At 37.9% G+C, this 27,713-nt stretch overlaps 1 protein-coding gene and 1 pseudogene across 2 annotated transcripts in view; one reads left to right on the top strand and one right to left on the bottom strand.

Annotated features, from left to right (window-relative positions):
* Positions 1-570: 570 nt before the first annotated feature.
* LOC135720586 (GTPase IMAP family member 7-like) lies at positions 571-8,183 on the bottom strand (annotated as a pseudogene).
* A 3,080-nt stretch (positions 8,184-11,263) lies between these two features.
* Positions 11,264-27,713, top strand: part of svila (supervillin a) — a 100,677-nt gene continuing 84,227 nt past the window's right edge. Inside the window, exon 1 of one of the 2 annotated variants that reach the window (XM_065242328.2) lies at positions 11,264-11,413. Coding sequence is in view for 1 of the 2 variants with exons in the window: in XM_073815608.1 (XP_073671709.1) it covers positions 27,696-27,705 (10 nt within the window). In the remaining variant the exon portion in view is untranslated. Of the gene's footprint in view, positions 11,414-27,680; positions 27,706-27,713 lie in introns of those variants that run through there. The other variant, XM_073815608.1, reaches the window with a different exon arrangement.

Here is a 27,713-nt window from a genome sequence, read left to right as displayed (position 1 = left end):
AACGTTGCTTAACTTATATTTACATATGAAAGACAAAGTTCTGTGAGAGAAATGTATTGTCTTCATTAACTTTAGACGCTTTCTGAACGATAAAGGTATGTTACTTAGTACAACGTAATGCATGTCGTCTTCAAATCGCTACCGCTCGTCAAATAGTCCGCATTTTGCCTGAGAGAAGACGGTTACTTCCCACTGGTGACAAGTAACGTTAGGAATTCTGTGGTTGAAACGTTTCTAAAATTATATTTACACAAGACACGCAACGTTTTGTCACAGAAATGTATTTTGCTCATTAACTTTAGACGCTTTCTGAACGATGAAGTGATGCACAACGGAAGTGCATGTTGCCTTCAAATCGTTCGTGCTCGTCAAATAACCCCCTTTTGGATTGAAAAAGTTAATCTCGCTGGTGACAAGTAATTTTCAGGTAAGTTACACTTGAAACATTTCTAAACTTATATTTTAAAAAGAAAGGCAACGTTTTGTTACTGTTTGATATTTTACTCAATATTAACTTTATACGCTTAGCTCATTGTTGCAGGCTAGTGTATGTATGTCATCCTAATGTTTTTAATGGCATAACAGCTGCAGTATCCTCTTTTGTTTCTCTCTTATCTTTCTTTAGGAGGCTGGAAAAAGGGAGGTTGTGTAGCATTTTTTGCCATCAAGGTCTCAATCTTCTCCAGAAGTTTGCTCACCTGCTCAGAGTTTTCCACATCCTTGTTATTGAAGACCACAAATCCACCACTGCATTTACAAACTAAGTCCCTGAGGTCTTTGTCTGAGCTGGCGATGTCATAATTTGGAAATTTCCCCTCCAGACGATCCCCGGGTGTAAACAAAATAACTGCGTACTTCCAAACGTCTTTCCCAAACATGTTCTCAATCAACTTATGCATGTTCTTCTCCTCACTGGTTAAGTTCCCTACAGTTAGGACGTGCAGAAACACATGGGGTCCTGGATTATAGATAGAGACAGATTTTAAGATCTCCCTGATCACAGGCTTTTCTATTCGGTTGATCGTAACCAGTCCTGGAGTGTCGATTATGGCCACAGATCGGCCACTGATGTTTCCAGAAACCCTTTCACAGATCTGTGTGACTCTGCTCAGCAGCATGTCGGTGTTGAAAGCGTTACACTTGAGGATGGTGTTTCTAGAGACCCAATCCTAGTAACAGGATGCGCAATTCTTCTCACTCACCTCACTTCAGTTCAAGTTTATTGTCATATGCATATTAGTACAGGGTACCACAGCAATGAAATACAATGTGCCTTAGCACTCTCTCAATATCAATCAATAAATAAATTAGTTAAAGTAAATAAGTAAATAACATTAAAAAACATTAGAACAAAATAAACATGATAGCTATGCTCAAACCTCAGCCCTCCTTCATCTCCCACTATCATTCAGTAACCTTAACCTGTGGGAACCATAGAAATTGTCCCTAAAACGTGATGTGCTCTGCAAACGTCTCCCTGATGGAAGTGGGAGAAGAGGTAATGCCCTGGATGACTAACGTCTTGTATAATACTTGGGGCCTTCTTAGTACTTCGTCTCGTCTCCAGTAAATGTTTTGGAGCGATTCTAGTGGAACCCCAATAATCTTAAGTACAAACCACACTGTAATGTTGCCTGTCAATATACTCTCGAATGTACAGCGATAAAAAGTTTGTAAAATATTAGATGACATATCATATTTCTTGAGACACCTAAAAAAAATAAAGCCTCTGATGTGCCTTCTTAATAGCACAATTGATATGTAAGGACCATAAAAGGGAGTCTGAAATGTGGATGCCTAAAACTTAAAATCATTTACAGGTTTAACGGCAAAGTTGTTAAAATAGACAGGTGAATGTGTGGGTTTATTTCTTCTAAAGTCTATGATGACCTCCTTAGTTAACCCCACATTAAGGGAGAGATTATTTCTCTCACACCACATGATCAAATTATTTACCTCCTTCCTATAGGCGCTTTCATTATTGCTGTCAATAATTCCTACCACAGTAGTATCGTACTATCATCTGCAAATTTCACATTACTATATGTTGGAGGTTTTGCAATACAATCATAGGTGTACAGGCTATATAATAAAGGACTAAGACAGCAACCTTATAAGGTGCTCCAGTATTTAACACTATGGAAGCTGAGTATGTATTGCCAACTTTAACTGTCTCGGAAGTGCAAATATTGTAATGTTACAGTAGTATTCCTTTTGCAATTTGCCACTTCTGGCAATACAATAACTGCAAGTTCATGTAGATAGATAAATTCAACAAGTTGTTTAATAATATTGCACAATAAACCGCTGAAACATTGCATTCTTCACATTTTTTTGTAGGTTAGCATTGCAGTGTTGGGGAAAGTTACTTTTAAAAGTATTGCATTACAATATTAAGTTACTCCCCAAAAAAGTAACTAATTGCGTTACTTAGTTACTTTTCATGGAAAGGAATGCTTGTGTTACTTTTAAGTTACTTTTGCGTAACTTTTTCTAAGGCTTGATCTCTTTCAGGCCTTGCAGGTGTTTTTTATTATCGCAAAAATGTCAAACTCAGGCCTGCCATCAATGTTCTGACTCAAACTGTTTCCGCTCAGTCGCACAGAGTGCGTAATTCTACGTTAATATGTTCAATTAAATTCAGTTCATTATATTATTTTTAAATTGAATGAATTAAACTGAAAAGTAAGTTGAATTACTTTTTTAAAAAAGTAACTCAAATATTAATGTATACATTTATAAAGTAATGCGTTACTTTATTTGTTACTTCAGAAAAGTAATATTACGTAATGTACGTTACTTGTAAAGCGTTACCCCCAACACTGGTTGTAAGTATGATTGTTTCTACCACTTTGTACAATTTTCTTTTCAAAATGAATAATTATATTGTTGCATAATATATATGGCAATTATTATATTTTTCTATTTTCATAAACTGTACATGAATATTTTGTATGAGTTTGAGTTGATTTGCCTTCTCTGCACGAGATAGGAGATGTAAACTGGGGTCAGGAAAATGTTTTGCATACAGTTGCATTTGGTACGACATTAACATGTATTAATTATACTACATTGTGCACATTTGTATCCTGCTTTAAAACTATATGTAAAACAAGCTTTTTTTAAAGTAAAGGATGTGTTTCCTCAGTAGTGTCTGATTCACAGTATTTGGTGAATGTGAATGAAGTGTTTGAGAGGAAATTTCTTTGTGAATTATAGCAGGTTGCTCATGAATTAACTCCTTGCATGTACTTGTTTTATTTTTATATATTGGTTTCATATATGTAACGTAGAAAAGAGGATGAGAAATATTTTGAAAGCTGAATTTAAACTTTGACTAATGTATAAAAAAAAGTAATCCAATTCACAACTTTAAATTGAAGTAATAACAATGCATTACTGACACAACCATGACTCACCATACTTTAAAAACTCATATAGTCCATTATAGACTGCATTTAGTGTATTTATAATTTTTATTTTAAGGTCTTAATTTAGTTTAAAAAAAATTCTGTTGTCACATTCACTCAGATAGTGGATTGGTAGTAAAAGTTTTTGTTTACATAATATATGTGTGTGTACTGTGTATAATAATTATGTATATATAAATACACACAAAAACACGTTAGAATTTTAAGGAAAAAAATATATAATAAATATTTATATATAATATAAATTATATAATATAAATATAAACATGTATATACAAATGCAAATGTTTCTTAATTAAATACACTCGTGTCTGTGTGTGTATGTATACATAATTATTATACACAGTACACACACACATATTATGTAAACAAAAACTTTTATTCTGCAAACGATTAGTCGCGACTAATCATGAGGCAGCACTAGTCATAAAACATCCCTATAATAATCAACCAAACAATTTATTTGAAAAATGTCACATGCACATGCTGTTCTCCTAAGAGTAGTATTGCATCATTTATATCTCCGAAGAGTCTTATTTTTATTAGATTTATAAAAGACAGATAAGCTGTATTACTACTTACCGAAAAAAGCTGTCGGAGCGAGTCACGAGCAGGCGACACACACAAAACCTTATCCTACTATCTCTGGATAACTTACGATTTACTATATGTTCATGTTGTTTATATTATATGCATTACGTCCCTATTGCCAACAAAACAGACATCTGATGCAGTTTTACATACCGTCTCTGCAGCTCATGTTGCAGCTCACTGGGACAACGTTAAACAAACACACTTGCACATCTCCGCTTCTACCCCAGATAAACAAACTACATCCATTGTTCCCATAATGCTGGGTTCTTTCTCACAAACAACAACATACTTCTTTGGTTACATTGAATTCATGTCAGCTCTTGGTTGGTGTGTGTGTGCTATACTTCGACTGTACTTCCTGCACTGATTATAGACTACCTTTAAGCAAAGAAAACAATGTTAATATTATTAATCAAAATACAATATCAATATCAGGGGAAATAAATGACAATTATGATTTTTTTTTGTCTTAACTCTTTCCTCGCCATTGACGAGTTATCTTAAGAGAAAACCGTTTCCCTGCCAATGATACCTCCCTTCTGAGTTTTTACAGTAATCTATAATTCTGCTACTATCCACCAGATGGCGCTCTTACCCAACTTATAAAAAACTGATAACTTATTTAAAAACAGTTAAAACTCTGTGTATGTTTTGATCGTCGTTCTGAATCTGATCTCTAACACAATTTATTTACAAAAATGCAATTATTTCAGCTTATTGTTAAAATGGTTTTTTTAGAAGAAACCTACCCATATTTGAGAGGTGATAAAAAGAGAACAAATGAAGATAGGATGTCCTTTCATTTTATATATTGTATATTCATATATTTAAAGAAGAGCACTCTTTGTGAAATATTTGTATAAATCACAAAAAATGTGGGCAGGCAACTTAAAAAAAATGCTGGGGGGGGATGGGTTAATTGCGCAGCCCTTTAAAAAATCTATTTATATGCTTTGATGCATAATACAAGGATGGTAAGATGAAGGATCATAGATGGATGAATATGTGGATATCTATGTAAAATATTATAGGCAGAAATATAAACAATATCCACCTTTAGTATATATAGACTGAATTGTATTGAATTATTTGTGTTTAAACAAAATTTTCTAGCAGGTGTTACATCGACCATTCAGTTTATTACAATTAACCCCAGTTATGGGGTAAGTTGTAACATTTGCACTCCTGTTACTGTTAATGTAAATGTGTAATAAAGGCATAGGTCCCACAACAACTTGTTTTGCTTGTTTAAAAAATATGAATCTAACTTAAAAAAAAATTGAATGAAAGAGCTGAAGCCAAAAAGCGTCATTTTGTGCCCCACTTTCCCCTACTGTTTTCTATAAAATCATCCATCATGTAAAGAACATTCTGTGAAAATATAACCTTGATATTTTTTATACTACCTGAATAAATACATGATTATCAATGTAAATTCAATGATAATCAAAAACTTCTCTGCATGGATTTAACAAACAAGGTCACAAAAATGTCTTAGCTGTTTTGACATAAATATAGTTAAAAGGCGGGGTGCGTGATTTTTGAAAAACACTTTGGTAAAGGGAGTCGGGCCGACTACCAAAACACACTTGTAGCCAATCAGCAGTAAAGAGCATTTCTACGAACCGACATCGTTGCCTGGGTTGCGTATGTTTGGGGCGGGTCTATCAAAAGAAGGTCCAGATTCTATGGGGTAGGGGCGTGTTTGTTTAGGTAATTTCAAATGTCAACATTGACTTTCAGAGATCATGCACCCCGCCTTTAACAGGTTTGATGTCTTCTTAACTATAGTTTAATGTCTGTATACAACAGCCTTTCTCTCTTATCAACATTAAGAGCTCAATGATTCCTTATAAATCATTTACTTTTCTCTGTTTCAGTCCGTCTGCCCCATCACCTGCCTTTCTTTGTTGTTTCAAAAGGTCATGAGAAAAATTGCAAGCCAAGTTTAATTACGGTAACTTGCAAAATTGTCAGTTGATGAGTGTTTGTGGGTCTGTTTGCCTCTCTGGTTACAGAAAGAAAAGGTTAGGCTAAAAGAATTACCCTTCCGCGGACTGAACCGGAGCCAGTGGCCTTTTCTACAACCGACTCTCGGCTGAGCAATCAGCCAGAGATGAATGGCCAGGCGTTCATTTCAATTAGACTGACAGAGAAAGCCATCTCATTGTCCGTGCTCTCTCAGGCCGCATATGACTAATGCGTTCGATCTAACCACCTAAACGACCTTTCAAAACTCAAAGCACTCACCACCACCAACTGAGGAAGCACTAACTGTATGTATTTCAGTCCAGATCTAGATAGTGATGCAACTAAATCTCTGTTTTCCTGTCTCGCACCATGTCCGGCGTGATTCAATCATTTTTACTTCCAAACTGCATATTATGTTGTAAAACAGAGAAATGCACTCAAGGACCCTAATATGGATTCGTTCTGCCTTATGGAAGAAGTTTAGAAGTTTGTAGAAGGTTCACCCCTGCCAGACATTTAGCTGGTAGCTGTCGCAGCAAACAAAAAAAAATATTTTTTTGTTCATTAGATGTACTGTTGACCGCAGCCTTTATTTTATCAAAACCATATTTGGACTCAAGGTCAGAATTCTGGGCCCCCTTACATAAATTATTCTTGAATTGTTGGGGGGCCCATGCACATCATTCTTACCTTTCACCCCAATACTGTACTGTAGCAATGACCCAGTTTGGAATATGAAGACATAATGGAGGCATAGCATATACATGTCATCTTCTTATTCTCAGTTTTCATTGTTTCTACTCCCTGCTGATGTTTTTTTTTAATCCCAAAAACACAGGGTGTCAATACACATGATCTTCACTTAGATACAATAAACACTACACTATAAACAAACCATTGCGCAGCATTCAGCAAACAGCTAGTCCGTCTCTAGGGATCTTGGGTGTATGTTTGCATGTGCCAAATTTCTGAACCTTCCAAAATACATCCATATGAGACATTGTAACATACACCAACTTTTTTGCATTTAAACCAAACAATCTGCTTCTCTTTCTTTTGTCTCTCAACTTTATGTTTTTTTTTGTATTGTAATTGCATACAGGACAGTTTCAATATGAAACTGCGCTCACATTTATGGTTTAAATTTAGTTTCTCTTATGGTTAAAAGCCTTTTTTAGTCTTTTTCCCAATCTGTATTTTTGTATCAGTTTCTCTATATTTTCGTATGTTTACATGAGTGAGTGGTTGGATGGTTTTGAATTATTTAGTGAGAGTAACTGGAGAGCACATAGAGACTGAGATCTTTTTGTATTGAGTCCTTCAATAGGCTTGACTGAATAATGCATATCTGAGAGTCGAGGGAGAGTAGATACTGTATGAAACCGTTTGACATACACACAATAAAGCCACAGGGATGTTATAGTTAAGCAATAATGTTATTATGATGTCTAATTCAATGAGTGGGGGGTGGAAGCATTTTCAGGCCTTTGTATAATTTCCCTTTACTTTCTGTTAGGTTTGTGTAAGCTTTGGCTCAGCAGGAGCAAATGTTTGATTCTGCTCAGCATAAACATAAAACATTTACTGATACAAGTTTTCTCAATTTGTTTTATTATGAATACCATGTGACACATGGTTCCATTACAGATTCAAACATCGGAGACATGAGATGAATTTTCCATGTGGAATACATTGCTTTTAATGTCGCTATAGAGAAACATGTGAACTACAGTAGATGTGTTATAATCAATGTCTCAACTTGTTATGTGAGATTAACTCAAGTTAGTTATCATGCATTGTGCATGCAAACCGACAAGGGCACACGATTAGAAAGAAATAGTCCATAAAGTATTGTATTTCGCAACTATTATTTATTGCATTATTTTATATTTCCCTATTATGTGAATGAATACTGCAGTATAGTGTAACCACATCCATTGGGGTTTTTTTATTCGGCTTTTGATCTTTATGTGTATGCCTGATCTAATAGCATCTAACTCATAATCCACACTGCATGAGGATTCATATTTGATGTGCAAAATTCAACTCCTATCTTTCCCAAAGCACAGTATATTCCCTTCCCTCTCTAACCTCAGACTCATCAACAGAAACCCATGTAATAGGTTGTGTTGTTGTCACTCTCCATCTGTGCTTCTTCATTTCTTCCTGTTTAGATCTGTTTCTCATTTCCCCATGCACTATTCATCCATAAAAAATATCCTTAGAGACTGGGTTGAACAGCGTATTTCGTTCAATTGGACATAGCTATGAGGAATGTTTGCCATCAGCTTAGTTTTTATATTTTGATCTTCATTGACAGCCTAAGCTCACAATGAATTAGTTTGGTTTGCTGGTTTGTTGGTTGATTTTATATACTTCACGAATTTGCATTAGTATGTAATCAGTTATGAAATAAAGCATATTTGGCAGGCTGTCTGAGGGCAGGGCTCCGAGTTCGGCATATTAGCCCGAATCCAGAGTACTCCCCCTTCCAACTGAGATAGAGCAGAGAGTGAGGCAATGGGGTGGAGGAGTGATGCTGCAAAAACTGTCATGGGACAGAGGTACAGGATGGCTATATTTAGGGGCGGTTTCCTGGATAGGGATTAGACTAGTCCTAGAATAAAATAAATTTAAGAGCCGTCCAAACTGAAAACAACTTGAACTGACATTTCTTAAAATACATCAGTGCCTGTTTTTGCCTCAAAATGTACACCAGTAATGTTTTTAGTAAGGCATGTTTGTTAAAACTAGTTATATTTCCTAATTAAACTAAAGCCTAGTCCTGGTTTAAGCTAATCCCTGTCTGGGAAACCACCCCTCTAGAGACCTATTTTTGCTGATTGGTTGGATACCATAATGCTTTTCCAGAACTTAGTTAAATAAACTTTATTAAAATTTTAGTACACTTACAATCATCACAGTGAATGGTACTTGGACAGGACTAAGGAGGATGAAAACTGATTATTAAACATTTAGAGGCAGTTTCCCTGACAGGGTTAATATAAAGCCATCACTAGGCCTTAGTTATGACTTTTAAGTATTTTTGTTTCACACATACCTTACAAAAAGAAAAAACAGTACTGGTGTGAATCTTGAGATCAAACAATGGCACAGATATATTTTAAAATATTTTTGTTTTAAGTTAAGACATCTCAAATAAGCATTTTAGTCTGGGACAAGAAGATCGGATGGTGACCCATAGTTACCATAGATAGCTTCGCATTGGGCCCCCAATTTGCTAAATCCTCAACTGTGGGTAACATACTTATGCCGCAATAGTTAGCCTGTCTGGAACCAAGCTGATTTAAACCACATCACTATGTGACACTTGCATTACATGTGAACGGCCCTTATGCTAATAGGATTTAGTTTCTCTCTCCTTGTCTCGTCCTCGACCCCGAGTACTATGTGACAAACAGACCCAGTTCCGGTAAATGTGAAAGTCGGCACACCTCTGATCTACTGGCCGTCCTTCAACGTGATGCCCAGCTGATGCCTGACCAATGACCACCGGCAGAACCCGCTTAATCTCCTTATCCGTTTACATCCGTTTACATATCTAAATAATTATTCCTCCAACGCAAAAGCAGCTTTACATAGAATAATACCCTGAATTTGTAACCCATATCGTTTCAAAGCCTAAAAAGTTGCAAAGAGACATGTGAAATTTGTTCTTCACGTGTATTTAAAAAAGAGTAAATATTATGTAGATAAAACTAAGAGTTATAGGTAGACAAATAGTTACATGTATTACCCAATTCATGCAAAGATTTTAAGGCACTCTACAAACTTTAGTGCACTCATATTTTGTTTTCAGTGGGTGGTCTTTAGAAATCACAGGGTGTGCATGTGCCAGTGTGTGTGTACGTGTGGTTAGCAGTAAATCTATTTGATGTAGATTCTCAGTGTGTGTCTGAACGGCTTTGTCCTTGTCTGCCTATTTATTTCCATCATATGTCACTTGCACAGAGCCTAGGGTTTGAGATGCTGTCCTGAAATAACTAATGAACACAACCGCTTTGACCACTGGTGACATTACAACAGTCTGAGTCAAAAGATGTTTGGCTGAAAATGTTTTTCTTACTGTATGTCAGTGTGCTTTCTATTTTCATTTTGTCTTTTAACTTCTTTGCTTCACAAGGACCAAAATCATGCAACAAACAAATGTAATGAATGATACAGTATTGTCTGTGTATATATTCTCCTTTGTGCTTTACACAAACTTCATTCGAAACAACATACATAAGACTAAAATCTGTGACCTAGGTCACATCTGTTTATATGCAACAAAATGCCGGATGGATGTGTAATCAAAATTCTTCTCTGCTTTATATGAAATGACAAAACAACTTTCTTTGCAGTGTTCAACAGCTGAATTTTGTTTTCCACACAAAATGAGTGACAGTAAATTAAAGGACATGACTGTTTCCATGTTTCCATTCATGTTTGATCTCCAAAGTTGGATGGACAGACAACATTACTCTTGACGGGGTCATATACATCATCTCAGGGTGTCCAGCGAGACTAACTTGGAAATCAATGAGATTTAAAGGAGAGGAAAAGGAAACATTTGCTTAGGAGATCACTACAGTACAATGTCACAAGCTGAGCTCAGATTTGCCAAAGCTGCAACCAAAAGTTAATATTATTAAATATTTCAATATAAACTGAAACATTCTTATCAAGTTGACCCAAATCCTAATTATTTTAGCTAGCATTATACATTTTTTCACAATTGTTTCATTTGTTTGCCTTTTTATTTTTCCTAAGCAACTTACTTACTTTCATAATAATAAAATGAAGCACAACCGAGAGCTCCATCTAATCTTCTGAACGTTGACATCTGAGTAATATTTTTCTCTGGGGTTGTTTGCAAACTAACAATCATTGTCTTTGCTCTCTGAATACAAAGATGTCTTTATCTATTTAAATTTGCATTGTAGGGAATTGAAAACCACAATAATTTCACTAACAGTCAGTTTATTCATTCAACATAGGCTAATGAATAATGGAAATACTAATAAGGGAGCAATTGTTATGTCGATGAGAATTTGTGAGAAAAGTTGCTCAGTGTTTTTAAGTGTACACTTTTTATTTTATTTTTTTATTAATTCGGTCACATCTCTAGCATCCTACATCAACATTGATGTTACAACGACAGGAGGTGTGCACTCATGGCTTGGCCCTTTAAGAGTAGCCTCACGTCGCCCGGAAGCCGCTGCTCAGGACAAAATGTAAGCAAGCTAGAGACGAGCGCGCGAGCGAGCTCCAATGACAGACGGGCGCGCGCTTTCAGTGCACGCACGCATTCTCATTCGTTTGTTATATGTTAGTTGAGATATTGAACTTGCCCGATCACAAACAATCGCTTGGAATAGCTAAACTCTGAAACAACTTTCAAAAGTACACATCAGGTAAGTTGTTAAAATAATGAACTTCTTTATTGTTGAGTGTTTCGCCTTTTAAAAGCTTATTTAATTCCTGCGTAATTTCCCAAGTGGCTTTTTGTCTTGTTTTTAGCAATTAGCAGCAATATAAACAAACATTAACAGGTCTGCGATGACGCGCGATTGAGCCATGGTGCTGTTAATTAGCCAAAACTGTTTGTTCACAAACCTGTTGGTTTGTTTTGTCACATTTGTCAGTTTAATAGTGTCGTATTACAGCTCCCGTTGAACAGTACAAACATCATTTTAGAAATGTGACTGGAGTCTGAACTTAGGGCCAGATATACTTTAATGTAATAGTGGACAGGAGCGCACCCTCCAGTAATTTACAAAAATCAAACATGGTTAAGTTTGTGTGACGTTGGAAAAAAACATGGGTTCATTTGTTAAGCTGTCGACGCTGATCTGCAAGAAATGAAATAATTTAATAAGTTTAAACAGCGTTTACAGTTCTATTTTATCGTTGTGACTAAAGGATAAAGGGTGACTCCGTTACTTGATATACAGTACTTTCATCTTTCACTGCGGGGACGCGCATTCATGAGGCGCGCCCATGAAAAGATGCATCAGGTAGAAACGCCCGAGGTCGCGTGTGTGTGTGTTTACGCTTTTAAAAATAGATTAAGTTGGGCAAGGCCAATGTAATGTCACACATAATTTAAAACGCTCTAAACATTTATATTTAGCAACTAGTTTCATCTGTTTTATCATGCACCCGTTTGTCAGATGGATCAGGCGACCCTAATGCATAAGGTTGAGACATCCCGTTTAGGATATCGATATGGATCCATTCTGCGAGCTATTAGCTGTAATTTCCTTTTTTAAAACATAGTTTTGCACTTGAATACAGTAAGAAACAAATTGACAATAACAAAAATAATCAATTTACATTTAATTACAGTATTTTGTAGGCTAGTGTTTGTGGTAATGGGTGATATTCAGGTTAAACACACCTAACATGTGTTAAGGGTGTGCCTGTATTTGGAAGCCCTCCTGAGTTTTAATGATTTCCTTCTTGGCATTTAAAACCTTTGTTCACAATTTTGTAATGCTTGCTGTATTTAACATGTATTTAACATCAAACCTTAGCCTGAGCAAAAGAAAACGAAGGACTGAAAGATTTGTGTAGTAGATCTGAAATGCAAATCATAAGACTTCTAATGTTGATCGGTTTTATGATCCAAAGAGACTGTTAGATATTCAGTATGCTTACTGAAAAACTATTGTCAGTAATGGTTATCGATCTATTGTCAGTACATTTATGTATGTGTCCTGGGGCTTTTATCTATTTGAATTAGCTCATTAAAATTGATAGCATTGTCTTAATGTGTATTTTGTTAAGTCGAGTGCTGACACCAGGAAAAAACAGATCCCGCTCCCTATATTCACTTTTACAAGTTTTAAAGAGTTCAAAGAGAAGTGCTGACTACATCTCTTTTATTGTTCACTGGGATCTTGCCTCGTGATTGATCACAGCTCTTATGGTTCAGCTCTTATGGTTCTGTTTTAAGCTATCCATAAGCTCGTCAATATTTCTGCAACATGAGCACAGGCAGTGAAAGAAGCACGCTGTGAATTAGTAAGCAGGATGTCTTGTAAGTTTTACGGTTAACCTCACTTTCTGTTGGCTCCAATTAATGCTTGTGGTCTACATAGTCAGATGACTGATGTAATGCCATATTATTTCTGCCCAAAGCTAATTTCTGATGTGCTTTAAATCTTGTTCAAAATATGAAACACATTAATTTGTGAACTTTCTGGTATATGAATTAGAGACCTATCAGATCAAGCCGTCATGATGTAGGACTGTCATTTTGTATGTTAATAAGAGGTCGTCAATAATACTTATGAAATTTTTCAGAAAATGTTTTATAAATAATTTTTTTAAATACTATGCATTTGGACATATTACTCAACTCGCTTGTTGGTTTAACTTAAATAGTGTTACTTGGTTGCCTTAAAATGTTTTGTTCAATTCAACATAGTTGACACAAATTTTAATGCAACCAGGTTACTTACTTTTTTACGGTAAACCAACAAATATTTTTTTTACATATAGTAGGGAAGTATGTGGTTTCGGACTTAGCGCAAGTGCCAGAAGTGCTGCGGGTACCAGCTGGAACCCACTACAAAATGGCTGTCCCGGGTGTCTCCTCAAACGGTGCACTATTTAAAGGTGGGGTACATGATCTCTGAAAGCCAATGTTGATGTTTGAAATCACCTTAACAAACATGCCTCTACCCCAATAGAATCTGGAACCTTCTTTTGATAGACCCGCCTCACACATACGCAACCCAGGCAACGATGTCGCACTTTTCCATTGCATAGTACCCCACGGTTTGATTTGGGTTTGGGTCATCTTACCTTTGGGAGCTTTCCCACTGGGGCAGTACGTAGTACCCAAAACTTTTTTTAGTACCACCTTGGTCGGGGTTCCAAGCCGATACCAAAACGTGATGCGAAAACACTCTAGATCACTGATTGGTCTGAGAGAATCGTCACTACCAGCGTCATCGCTATATTGTAAAAGATTAGCTTTACCCTCATGCTAGCTTGCGCTGTCTCGAGTAAACCTGTTGTTATCTGTGCTGTGCTGCTGTAAGTTCCCAAACTCCCTTTCAGCGATGAAAAACATCCACAGGTTGTGAACAGTTTTTTTCTAGACTTCTAGACACCATGGGTGTTTGTACAGAAACTGTTATGTGAGACAGAGATAGTGATAAACGCAATGTGCAAACATCTACTTGTGGTGGTCAATTTTAATTTTCAATGGAAAAGCGTCATTAGTAGATATGCCCCTTACTGCTGATTGGCTGCAAGTGTGTTTTGGTACTCGGCCTGACTCCCTTTTCCAAAGTGTTTTTCAAAAATCATGCACCCCGCCTTTAAGTGTATATGGAGAGCTTATTCAGACACAGCTTCCACTTTAAACCCGTTTTCAAATGGATTGTTGGGTGATTATCTGCCAAAATTCATGAAAGGTTTTCTGTTTTGAGTTATGTAAATACTCCCTAAGTGAGTTAAGATATTTTTGAGCAATCAGAAGTTACTGTTAGCCAGTAAGTAGTGAGATCTGAATTATTATTATTATTTTGTGCTTGTGAAAGTGTGTTTAAAATGAGTCACCATGTTGACAGTTTCTGAATGTGAAAATCAGCCAGGTTCATTAATGCGTGTTGCTTGGTACTTTTGGTGACATTTTCAAACACATACACAGACACACTTGTTGTGTATAGGTCTGTTCAAAAGGGATTTTAACCATGTGCTGAGGTTGGCACGGATACACCCGTACACCCATTATTTACCCATTGTTTAATTCGGCAGATATAACCCCCAGGGCCTTCGGAAGCAACTGCTCATTAATCAGAGCAAAGATCAGCTCTATGAACAAGACATGATAATACCAACTTTTGTCCTGCTCAGGTCTACAGAGGGAGAGAGTACGGTAACCCACCAATAGGACCTTATTTTTGTAATTTTGCCAACCGTGCGTCTTGTGTTACCCTTGATTAATATTGAGATTTTCTTCACAAAGACTAACATTGTGCTGATGTATGACTGAAAGGCAAAACAGATGAGTTTCTAACTTTCACCTTTATTATTGCACAAACCCTTTAACTAGTCTCTGAGGAGCTGTTGCTCATCGATGTGGAATGAAATGGAGAAAATATGTCTATTCCTTTTGGTGTTCACATGGAATATTAAAACATAACTGGTGCATTTATGGGTGGTTTCCCAGACAGTGCTTATCCTAGTCCCAGACAAAACTGCATGTTTGAGCTGCCTTATTTTAAAAACATCTTGCACTAACACATCTTAACAAATATCAGTGCCATTGTTTCTCAAGATGCACACCAGTAATGTTTTGTTTTTAAAAATGACTTAAATGTCCTAATATAACTAAGGCCTAGTCCCGGACTACTCTAAACCCTGTTCTGGCAAACTGCCCCATAATGTTACAGATAAAAATTATTTGTTGTACTGTCTTGCGTAGAGAAAGTGGGTTATGGGAAAGTTTTATTTTCCCTTTCTAGTGCCCCAAAAGTTTCTCTTACATTGTTATCCCGAAACAGAACATCTCTACAGACCCTCCTGTTTTCTCTCTGAGTCACAGCTGACCTTGTTGCATAAGCTCAGGGGCTGACATCATTGTTACAGACCCAGCACTGGGGTTGAAAAGGGCGGTAAAAACCGGTGTGGGGCCTCAATCTACCCCCCTGTCCTGGGATGAGAAGCAGTTGGGGCTCCTGAGACAGGGCTGTAGAGAAAATATTGCAAAAACAGCCCCTCTGTGTGTGTGCTGTAGCACACGCACCTGGCTTTCCATTTTGCTTATAGACAATACCGGCCATAGCTTTAGGCTATATGTGCCTGTGTCTTTCATTTCTCCATTGTCTTTAGTGTTTGGTTGGACAAAATTATTGAGTTCACAAGGAAACATCAGAAATGCATGGACTTAACGTACAGAATTGCAGAATAATACACTGGGGCAGTACCTTTTAAAAAGGTCCTAATATGGGTACCATTGGGTACCATTTAGGTACAGATACAGTATTTATTCCTATGTACCCTTGAAGTACTAATATGAATCTTTTTAGGGTCAATGGTATACTTTTCGAAAGTTCATCCATTACTGTCCCAGTGACAGCCAGGGACCATTTTTTTTACCATTTCTTCTGACAGTGTACAAACACTAAGGGGCCGTTTCCCGGAGAGGGTTTAGATAAGGGGTCTCCAACGTGGTGCCCACGATAGGATAGCATCTTGCAGTTTATGGAGATTTGTGGGATGCACATCCAGGGCACGAAGCTCCCGTTCCGCCACATCCCAAAGATGCTCCATTGGGTTGAGATTTGGTGACACTGGGGGCCATTTTAGTACAGTGAACTCATTGTCATGTTCAAGAAACCAATTTGAAATGATTCGATCTTTGTGACGTGGTGCATTATCCTGCTGGAAGTAGCCATCAGAGGATGCATACATGGTGGTGTAAGGGATCTCAGGTTTCAGAAGGAGAATAAAACTGCAATCGTTCCCGGGTTTCTGACACAATATGTCTGAGAGCGTTGCTAGAGTACGAACATATTGTATTGCAATATGGAGCGTTTAAGTGTTAACACTAAATCAAAACTAAACAACAGATTTGTAAACGAAAAGGTTTAATTACAGTACTGACTTAAAGTTACAGTTGAAATGGTTACACTATAAATGCATGAAATGGTAAATAATACAAACAATTGACTGTTTCCAATGTATGTGAGATATTACCTGATAAGATAGAGAACAGCGAAAGAAAGAAAGTTTAGAAGAAAGATAACTGGAACCTAGGCCTAATGGCCTGAACCCCAGTGAAGAAGAAAGGAAAGGGAAAAGGCCAATGCAAAAGCCAAAGCAAAAGCCCAGAGCTGATAAAAACATTGACCTTTATCCTCTATCTCTTGACCATGTGACTAAACCTAACTTGATACATTCAAATTGACCAATCAGTAGATCACCTTTAACCCCCACTGTACTTGACCAAACCCAACATAATACATTCAAACTGACCAATCAGAAGACCACCTTTAACCCCCACTGTAACGGCTGTGACAATAGTCTTTGATCACTATCAGCACAGGAGGTTTTGGCAAGTTGAAACCAAGTATTAAATTCCTATATTTATTTTTAATCTTACAGTGGTCATAAAGGGATGGAAATGGTCAGAAACAATGCTCAGGTAGGCCGTGGAATTTAAACGATGCCCAATTGGGCCTAAAGTGTGCCAAGAAAACATCTCCAACCCCATTACACCACCACCAGCCTGCACAGTGGTAACAAGGCATGATGGATCCATGTTCTCATTCTGTTTACGCCAAATTCTGACTCTACCATCTGAATGTCTCAACAGAAATCGAGACTCATCAGACCAGGCAACATTTTTCCGTCTTCAACTGTCCAATTTTGTAGAGCTCGTGCAAATTGTAGCATCTTTTTCCTATTTGTAGTGGAGATGAGTGGTACCCGGTGGGGTCTTCTGCTGTTGTAGCCCATCCGCCTCAAGGTTGTGCGTGTTGTGGCTTCACAAATGCTTTGCTGCATACCTCGGTTGTAACGAGTGGTTATTTCAGTCAAAGTTGCTCTTCTATCAGCTCGAATCAGCCGGCCCACTCTCCTCTGACCTCTAGCATAAACAAGGGAAAACTGGGAAACCACTCCTAGGATATTTAAGTAGTTTTTTTACAAACAAACCTTACAAAAAACAATAGTGGTGTTCATCTTGAGACAAAACAATGTCACATGTTAAGATAAGTCATTTCAGGGTGTTTTTAAATTAAGGCATTTTAATTAAGTATGGCAATAGGATAAGCCATGTCTAGGAACCCCAAAATATTCTATTTTATGCTTTAAGTTTCTTTTACATTAATGTTGTTAAAATATCAGTAGCATTCAATACCTATAGTCTTTGTTATCGACTTGTAAACATTGAGGGTCGTGTACATGTGTCTAAATTCATTCAAACATGTGTATGACCGCAGTTTTAGTTTCAGTTAATGGTGTTTTAGGGAGGAAGAATTTGGGTTGCAAGAGTACACAAACACACATCCTTCTTTGCAATGCACAATGTATGAGGTCTGATCTCTCAAAGACATGTGCAGACCTACTGTAGCACCATATTTACACACTGACATACCACAAAAACGCACTCACCATACTTGCATGAGAATCACAGATGTGTTGATCACTCAATGTTTTCTGACTGTGATCCAGAACATCCCGGCATATATTGGAAGATGTACAGCCTGTTTCGGAGCCAAATGAAGACATTATCAGCTAATGGGCCCGCAGCTGTTATTGTCGAGCTGTTTCATTGTTTATGTGTATGCATACAGTATGCCATTGTGTAAGGGGTTCGTAATAGAAAGGCACATCCATTACTACTTCTTTCCTCTTTCTGACGTAATCATTTGTATACGGCAATCTTTTGAGATTTATTCTTTTAAGTGCAACATCAGCTGTTTGACTGTTTGCTTATTGGCCCTGAAAAGAGGTTTAAATCTATGTTGCGGTCATTGCATTTGTTTAAATAATCGGAGCTTGCTCAAGGAAAGTTACAAACTCCAGACAGCTGTTGAACTATGTGTGGTTCGCAAATTGCGTTTGGTCAGTCCATAAGTGGAATTTATGCTGTGGCAAAGTTTTCTTCCCTTACTGCTTTTTCTTGAACTTTCAAATGGGTAGTTTTTAATTTGCAGATGTTTATATGATTGATTTAGACTTTAGGTTGGAAACCATCTTGTTCATCTTTACATGTCAGGAGGATACACACACGCATGCACCCTCCAAAAAATAGTAATACACTTTGGAAAACATGCATCTTTTTCCGGTTGTGGCTCAGATGCTTGGTTGTGTGCGCTCTCCAGAGTCCCAGTCTTCCCTCCCATTTCATTTTGTCAGATGGATCTTTAGTTAATGTGATTGATACTACCTCAGCTTAAAGGACAAGTTCGGTATTTTAGACTTAAAGCCCTGTTTTCAGATTGTTTATGGTCAAATAGAATGGTTTTGACTGAAATTTCGACATTTTCGGCTGCCCTGAGAATTTTCGCGTGTTTGTGTTTCAGCTCAGACCTCTACAATGGGTCTATAGGTGCACTGGAACAATCCTTCCTAAAATGCATTAAACTTTCGTTTACAAAGACGTGAAACTCACCGAGTGGTCAGGGTTGTTTACTGGTATGCTCACACAAAAATCGCTGCAAAAGACGCATTCCAACAGGTTTTATCGTAGTTTTTACCAACTCCATTGACTGTATTAGACGTCCTGTGAGGTACGGTATTACTCCGCGCCGGGAACTTTGTTTCTATTCTTGCAATTGGCAAAGGCGGATTAGCGCCACCACCTGGGCTGGAGTGTTTATTATTCAAGCTCTAAGCGGAAGAATGTACGGGTGTGAGGCGTTTGGGGAAATAGGTCCACAAGTTAACAACGAATGCTAAAACAGCTGTTGGAATGCGTCTTTTGCAGCGATTTTTGTGTGAGCATATCAGTGAACACCCCTGACCACTCGGTGAGTTTCACGTCTTTGTAAACGAAAGTTTAATGCATTTTAGGAAGGATTGTTCCAGTGCACCTATAAAGCCATTATAGAGGTCTGAGCTGAAACACAAACACGCGAAAATTCTCAGGGCAGCCGAAAATGTCGAAATTTCAGTCAAAACCATTCTATTTGACCATAAACAATCTGAAAACAGGGCTTTAAGTCTAAAATACCGAACTTGTCCTTTAAGCAAACTATTGCCTGGGCAACGGCACTAAACTTCTCCAAGCACTCTTGTTACAGTGGGATGTCACAGAAGGAAAATGACAGGACGTTGTTTTTTTGCATGGGTGATTGATTCAGCCTGTGCTAGAAAGGAAGAGAAGCGAGAGAAAACATGATTTTCCAATTAAGCCTTCCCTCAGCATTTTCGTCGTAACAGTGCAAAAAGCCAGATCTGGAGGGAGATCAAACCTCCACCCAAGTTAGTCCACACTATTCACATGCACACACAAACACTCACACATATAAACAAAGAACCACCCCATCATGTTTGAAATCTTTCTTTTCACAATTCATTTCTTATATAGCATGTGTTGCCAGTAGTGGCAAGTTCATGTTAAAAATTTGCCAACTACAATATGTTTCTGGTTAAGCTCCGTGTATCCGGTGCGGTTTCTGCAGTATTTGGACAGTGTCCGTAAAATCTTTCGGTTCTACAAGTAATCCAGTAGCACTTATATAGAAGTTGGGATCATGGTGATGGATATGTAGTAAACTGTAGGAATGGAGCTGACTTGTGCCGTGTGCTGGTAAGGTGGTTTACAGTCTTTTATAACTGTGCATGTTCATTTCACATATTTAAACTTTTGTTGGGGCAAACCTTCAGTATTGCTCTTTAATTCAAGAGTAAATTAAAGATGCAATGTCCTTGTTTAGTAAGGTAATCTCTTTATCCAAAAAATACATGATGCATCTTCAGGGGCTTATGCATAAATTCCATATTAATGTAACCAGCAAATGGCAGAATTAATTCTCCACCACTACCAGAGCTAAGACAATGAGACAAACTGTGTAGCTGTAGTTTTGAGAAAACTTTACAATCACGATTTCTTCAATACCCTTACCCTACACTTTGCCACAAGAGTTGTGACACTGTTAATAGTTTGCTTATATCAGCGTGTATAGGAAATGTGCCACCTTGTTTGCTGTATATGCAACAGTAACACTATATGTGGCAGAAAGTTTTAGGGCCCTATTTTAACGATCTGAAACGCAAGTGCGAAGCGCAACGCGCAAGTGAGTTTGTGGGCGGATCTTGGGCGCTGTTGCTATTTTCCCGGCGTGAAAAATAACTCTTGCGCCGGGCGCAAATCAATAAGGGGTTGGTCTGAAGTAGGTTCATTATTCATAGGTGTGGTTTGGGCGTAACGTCAAATAAACCAATCAGAACGCTAGCCAACATTCCCTTTAAACGCAAGGGCGCAAGTTCCATGGCGGGTTGCTATTATTATGACGGATTTACCAGGCGCACGCCAGGAGCGGTTCACAGCCGAGGAGACCGACGTCCTTGTACGGGGGAATCCCACGCTTGCCAGCATAAATCGGGCACGCCGTGTAACGGGAGGTGGATCTGCCTCAGGACTTGACGCCAGCAGAGGACATCGCTGCGTCCACCCTCACCGCTGAAAGGGTTTGGGGGCTTGAAATCGGACCCAAGAAACGCAAGAAAGGTCCAACCCCAAAGTACTCTTACAAATCAAGTTCATATACATTAAGGTTTCTTATGAAAACATTTTAATTATTATTTACATAAAATAAACGTAATACAGCCACACAACAAAGTTATGAAAATATTTTAATCGTTATTTGCATGAGAATAAATAAAAACTATCACCACAATGCTCACCACTATGATTCCCCTTATCTCGTGTATTAATATTTTTAAGTGTAACAATTTATGATTTGCAAAAATAACTGTTGCACCTGTGTAGATTAGATAAGCAAAGTGTATTCACGTTGTGCACCCTATACATTATGGTCAAGCATGCGCCCTTAAAATAGCATAATGAACAACGCGCAACGCGCCACTGACTTTAAACTTTTTTTTTCTGGTCAGTGGCGCAATTGTTTTTTGAAACTGCAAAATAGCATCAGGGATGGTTTGCGCCGGAACACGCCTCTTTTTTTGCGCTGAACCACCCAGGTAGCGCAAGTTCATTCCCTAGTTTGCCGACGTGCTTCTGTGACGGGAAAAACCCGCTGTGCGCCGGGGCAAAATACGAATGATACATGCGTCACGGACAAAGTCAGTTGCGCTGGGTGCAAGATAGAGCCCTTAGTCGTCTTATTCTGTAATGCTTATCAAAAGATTAAAGATTATTTTAGTATCTGTTAGACATAAAGCAGTAACGGAGAGATTAAAAACAGCATGCTGTAGATTGCAGTAAATGATGGATGATGTGATAAAGGCGAGATGTGAAAAGAGGAGGGGTGTCCTTTCTTTTTTTTCCACTATCTTCTCATCCACCCCTGTTTTGTTATGCTGTTGCTAATGGTTGGTATTTTGAAATACATTCACAAGGACTACCCAGGGATACTGTACTCACTACAATGTCAAGCTCCATATTTTACCTTTCTGTCAACATTGCAGTTTTTTTTTAAATTAGTGATACAATGTTGTCGATATTTGAAGCTTGAATTGTTAAAGGGAAGAAAAGAAATTGGTATATACTGTAGATATTAAAGGAATATTCAATTTTCTTAAAAGAAAAATCCAGATAATTTACTCACCACCATGTCATCCAAAATGTTGATGTCTTTCTTTGTTCAGTCGAGAAGAAATTATGTTTTTTGAGGAAAACATTGCAGGATTTTTCTCATTTTAATGGACTTTAATAGATCCCAAAATTTAATACTTAACTCAACACTTAACAGTTTTTTTCAACGGAGTTTCAAAGGACTATAAACGATCCCAAACGAGGCATAAGGGCAATACGATTGTCATTTTTGACAAGAAAATAAAAAATATGCACTTTTAAACCACAACTTCTTGTCTAGGTCCTTTCCTGCCGTGACCTAACGTAAATGCGTAGTGACGTAGCAGTGTTTCCCACAGGATTTTGAGATACTGTGGCGGCGATGTTGTCACATGCTAATTAGCATATATGTGACGTCATTGCGTCATGTTTTACTCTTTGATCCGTCACATTATATTGCATTTTAACACAACTGAATGCTATTTTTACATAGTTTCTATTCTGTTGTCTATAAAATAGTGACTAAACAGGACCCAGTAACGACCCACGACTCAGTAACTCTTCGTTGAATCCAATCAGCTCTTTCTTTAACTGCTGCTAAAAACGCAACATTGTCTGAAAAAATCATCATACGTTTACATTGAGGCTGTACTGATTTTGCTCTTCTCATCAGTGTTGTTGTGTTATGAGCGCTTTTTTATTTGAAATACGAGTGGTAGTTTTATTGTATATCGCGTATAGCGCAAATAATTTGTTGCAAATTCAGAAATATGAGAGAATACACGGTTGCTGTTACTACAGAACACGTGCATGGGCATGCCACATCATAGGTAGGGAGAGAGCTCGGACACAGACTCACATCAGAACGGGTATGTGTGGGAAACACTACTGCTAACCTTTTGTTAAGTTACTCTCATGATGAACTTGATCAGCCGTAACATCCGTGACTGTTGAGGTTTACGCGAAAAAGAGAAGGAACACGGAGTTAAATACTTTTCACTGTTATGTGAGAGAGGCGCGTAGCAAAGAGAGGGAAGGGGGCCGGAGGCGCGTGCTGTTGAGGTGCTGCACACAACGAGAGCGGGAGGATGGAGGCGCGCTGAGCGCTCGCTGCAATGAATTAAGACGTTCTAAATAGTAAAATTAAAATGTTAATGGGAATCATGAAAAATCTATTTGTGGCGGCCAGTGTTGATTCTGTGGCGGCCCGCCACAGATAAATGAATATATGGGAAACACTGCGTAGAGAGGCCAAGTGTTACATATATGAAACGAACATTTGCGGACCCTTGTAAACAATAAACTGACACAAATACATTAATTAGTATCATTCGACATACAACAACGTCGGAACGGTCCTCTTTCTCAACACTTGTAAACACTGGGGCGTAGTTTCGCGTTCGTCCTCTGTGACCTCTTGACGTCATGACGTATTGCGTGGGATCACGCTGGCTCATCACGACCGGATCTAGACGAGAAGTTGTGGTTTAAAAGTGCGTATTTTTTATTTTTCTTGTCAAAAATGACAATCGTTTTGCTAGATAAGACCCTTATGCCTTGTTTGGGATCGTTTATGGTCCTTTGAAACTCGTTGAAAAAAACTGTTAAGTGTTGAGTTAAGTATTAAATGTTGGGCTCTATTAAAGTCCATTAAAATAAGAAAAATCCTGCAATGTTTTCCTCAAAAAACATAATTTCTTCTCGACTGAACAAAGGAAGACGTCAACATTTTGGATGACATGGTGGTGAGTAAATTATCTGGATTTTTTTTAAGAAAACGGACTATTCCTTTAATTTAATTTCCGGTGATGGAGTTGTTTGTTTCTGTGTTTTTATTTAAAACCGTAGTATTCTCTCTCTTGCAAGGCTACACCTGGAAACTCTCTTACCATACAGTATGTTTGTAGACTACTGTTTGCTTTAAAGGGCTCCTTTTATGATTTTTCACATTTCAACTTTATTTAATGTATACTTTTGCTGTTTAAGCATATAAAGCTCAGTTACAAAACTAAAAGTCCCTTTCAAATGGAGAAAAAAAAACACTGCTTTACAACTACACCAAATGGCTTGTTAAAAGTTACAGTCTGCTGCTTCTGTATATTTAAACATCACAATATCTTGTATATCTGATTGCTTGACCAATCAGAGTAGACTGAGCATTTGGGGGGGCAACAAAGAGATAGTAGTTACAATAAAGCATTTGAGAAAGATTGGAAAGAAAGGTGCTGCAATAATGCAAAATATGTGAAAAAATTATTTATGAATAATCCAGCATTCATATTCTAGCATGCCCTAAAAACTAAATCAAGAGATTGTTAAAGGCATGGTAAATCTATTTAATGGCTCTTGTCAAGGATGCTTATCTTTCTTCAAGCATTAGATACAACAGATGTTGAGAACAGCTGTGATGTAATTGGTCATTTGCAGTGGTGCTTTTAATCCATCTGTTACTGTTTCTGTAATGTTTTGGTAAAGTATTGCATTAGCAGCGCAAAAGGATGTAGGTTCGGTCCAAGGGAACAAACACTGATAAAGAGTACCTTGAATGCATTGTAGGTCGCTTTGGATAAAGGCATCTGCCAAACACATAAATGTAAATGTGTTATTGTTCTTTCGTTATAGCTGGATATATTAAATCTGAAAGAACATTATGAAAGCTCTTACAATGTTTGCCTTTTAAAGGCAGGGTATATGATTTTGAAAAATGCTAACGGTAGCCTAATAGCACTGAATTCAAGATCCCACCCTCCATTCAAATCGGCATCTAAAGCCACGCCTCCTCCAAAATACCGAAATGAGCGAGTGCCTGCGGTCAGCCGCGGTTACGAGTCATCCAAAAAATATTTTTAATGATATTCGGTTTGCGGTCGGTCGGGTCGTTTGAAATAAAGAAGGCAATTAACTATTTTAAACAATTACTACTTTTAAAAAAGGCGGGCAATTACAGGTACTACTTTTTAAAAATGCGGGTCAGGTGCGGGTTGTTTATACATTGGCCCACGCATCACTGGTCCACATCCCATGTCTCATTCACCAGTGAGAAAACTAACATTACCAAAATAACCAACATGAACAACTGTTTTAAAACGGAATTAGTTAAAGCACGTTTTCGATACTGTAGACGTAGAAGTATATTGTTACACTAATTTGTAAAGGAACACAAACTTCATAAGCAATCAATGTTTCATCAAAGTAGAATATCTGAATCCATTTAAATACAATCCTGTTGCGTACCTACCTACCAACATAAACATTGCAATGACCCTTTAAGACCCTTTGCCTCCCATAGCTGTTTGCATCTTGTTGTAAAGCAGTAAAGTAACAGATGTTCATTTGGTTTTTGCCCTTTGCTGATCCAGACTAGGGATGTTCACATTGACCGTTTAACCGTTAACCGAAGGTAAGAAATTATGACCGATTAACATTATCAGTTAAAATAAAAAATATTTGTTAATACATGGTGTGTGTCGCCATGAGGCGACAGACATTTCGCCACTTTTCTATCTTTAATTTGTGAATGTCCTGTAAATGACACAAATGATTGCTGCCCTGACGGTCTGATAAAGTAATCATTTGTATGAGAAATCATTTGTATGCCCGTTTGGAAGCTGAACGGAGACGCGCGCGTGTCCGCGCAAGATGACGCGGTCCGTCTGCGCACATCCGGACAGACGTTCGCTGATGGCCTCTGACCCTAACCATAAACATCTAGCTCTTTTTGGACAAACGGAGAAAGACGACGCAAAACCAAAACTTTCTGAAAAGCGTCCTGCTTTAGAAATGACCACTGTGGTAGATGAAACGGAGACAATCTGCCATTTGGATATTAATCCACTGGACCGATCGCGTGCTTTTTAACAAGGTATGTTGCGTGAATATCTGATAATGTATGAATCCTGGTTCTGTTTTTGATCTGTGGCTGCTGTTTGCACAACGTAAAACCAAAGACGACGCAAAACCAAAACTTTCTGAAAAGCGTCCTGCTTTAGAAATGACCACTGTGGTAGATGAAACGGAGACAATCTGTCCTTTGGATATAAATCTACTGGACCGATCGCGTGCTTTTTAATAAGGTAATGTTGCGTGAATATCTAATAATGTATGAATCCTGGTTCTGTTGTTGATCTGTGGCTGCTGTTTGCACGTTCAAATTAAATGTTTTGTTTTTACTAGTTCACAGACAACCGTCAACTGTATTTTTACTCAATGACAATTTCATATTAAAATCTTATCAGTTAACGGTTAATGTTCGGTTTAGAAGCTACGGTTGTCGGTCGGGAAAATTAACTGATATGAGCATCACTAATCCAGACGTGTTTTTTTTTTTTTGTCGTAGTTGGTTTAAAAAACATATTTTGTTTTGTGGCTTCTATGCAGGTTGTCAATTCAGCAGGAAAGTTTGCCGTTCTCCCTCTGTTTACTGACGGGAGGTGAGCGCACGTGAACGCGCTGATGATGTATGATGTATGGTGTCTGCGTGAACAGGGTGCGCAGTGGCATATCCAAAACACATTCACAGATGAGGGGCAAACTTGCACGCATCCAATTATTGCGTTCGGTCCAAGTTCAATAATTCACAGATGACACGCATTTATAAAAATTATTTAAACCACTTAACATAGTGATTGCTATCAGGATGTGAGGTGACTTTTAACCAGCATAACTAAAAATGTTTCTGGATCAAATCAGATACCCTGCATTTAAGCTTTAGATTAAGACTGCACAATGCTTCAGTGTTTAGATTAGTTAACTTAGAATTGCACTGTATATTTATTTATTAATAAATTTCGGGTTTTTCTTGTTCAGAGATCTGATCTGGTTACCTTGGGTGGTCATTTTCAGTTCATTGTTGACAAAGGGTGATGCAGATGTCCAAACGAATAAAGAGTCTCCATTGATTGTGCGTGTGTGTTCAGATGGGCCATCTGGCATCAGTCCACATTATTTATACAAAACGGTTTTCTACAGTGAACCACTTGTTATCCTCATTAAAAGTTTTTTTCATCATGATTTTCGAGGCACTCTAATGAACAGTTGTCTCCGTTCATTTTAGTTCATGATAAAAAAGGCCAGCTTTGTGCCCCTAACTTGGGGTAGTCACTGTATTTTTTTATGGTCCGTTGCTCTTTTCTTCCTAATGCCACAAGCTCTCTTGCAATTTGTGTTTTTTCACCATGCAAGTCAGACAGCTAGCCAGATTAAGGGTTAACCTTTTACAAAACACCATGTGGTGGCATACACATGCTGGTATGAAAGCATATAACAGTTTTGGACTCATTGTCTTGTCACATGTTACTCAGTTTTCTGGGTAGTCCTGGTCAATCCCAGACCATCCCCTTTGGCTTTCCTATCTCTCCACTGACTCCTACCTCAGTCTTTGGGATGCAAGTCTTGGTCACTGGCTGGGTCTAAAGCCTCGGCTCGTAGATCATTTGTGGTGCCCATAGAGAGAAATCCTGAAGGATAAGAGCATGATGAGAGGTAAAGTT

The sequence above is a fragment of the Paramisgurnus dabryanus genome, chromosome 1 (genome assembly GCF_030506205.2).
Source record: "Paramisgurnus dabryanus chromosome 1, PD_genome_1.1, whole genome shotgun sequence".
Taxonomy (NCBI): Eukaryota; Metazoa; Chordata; class Actinopteri; order Cypriniformes; family Cobitidae; genus Paramisgurnus; species Paramisgurnus dabryanus.
This window is presented reverse-complemented; position numbering and strand designations above follow the sequence as displayed.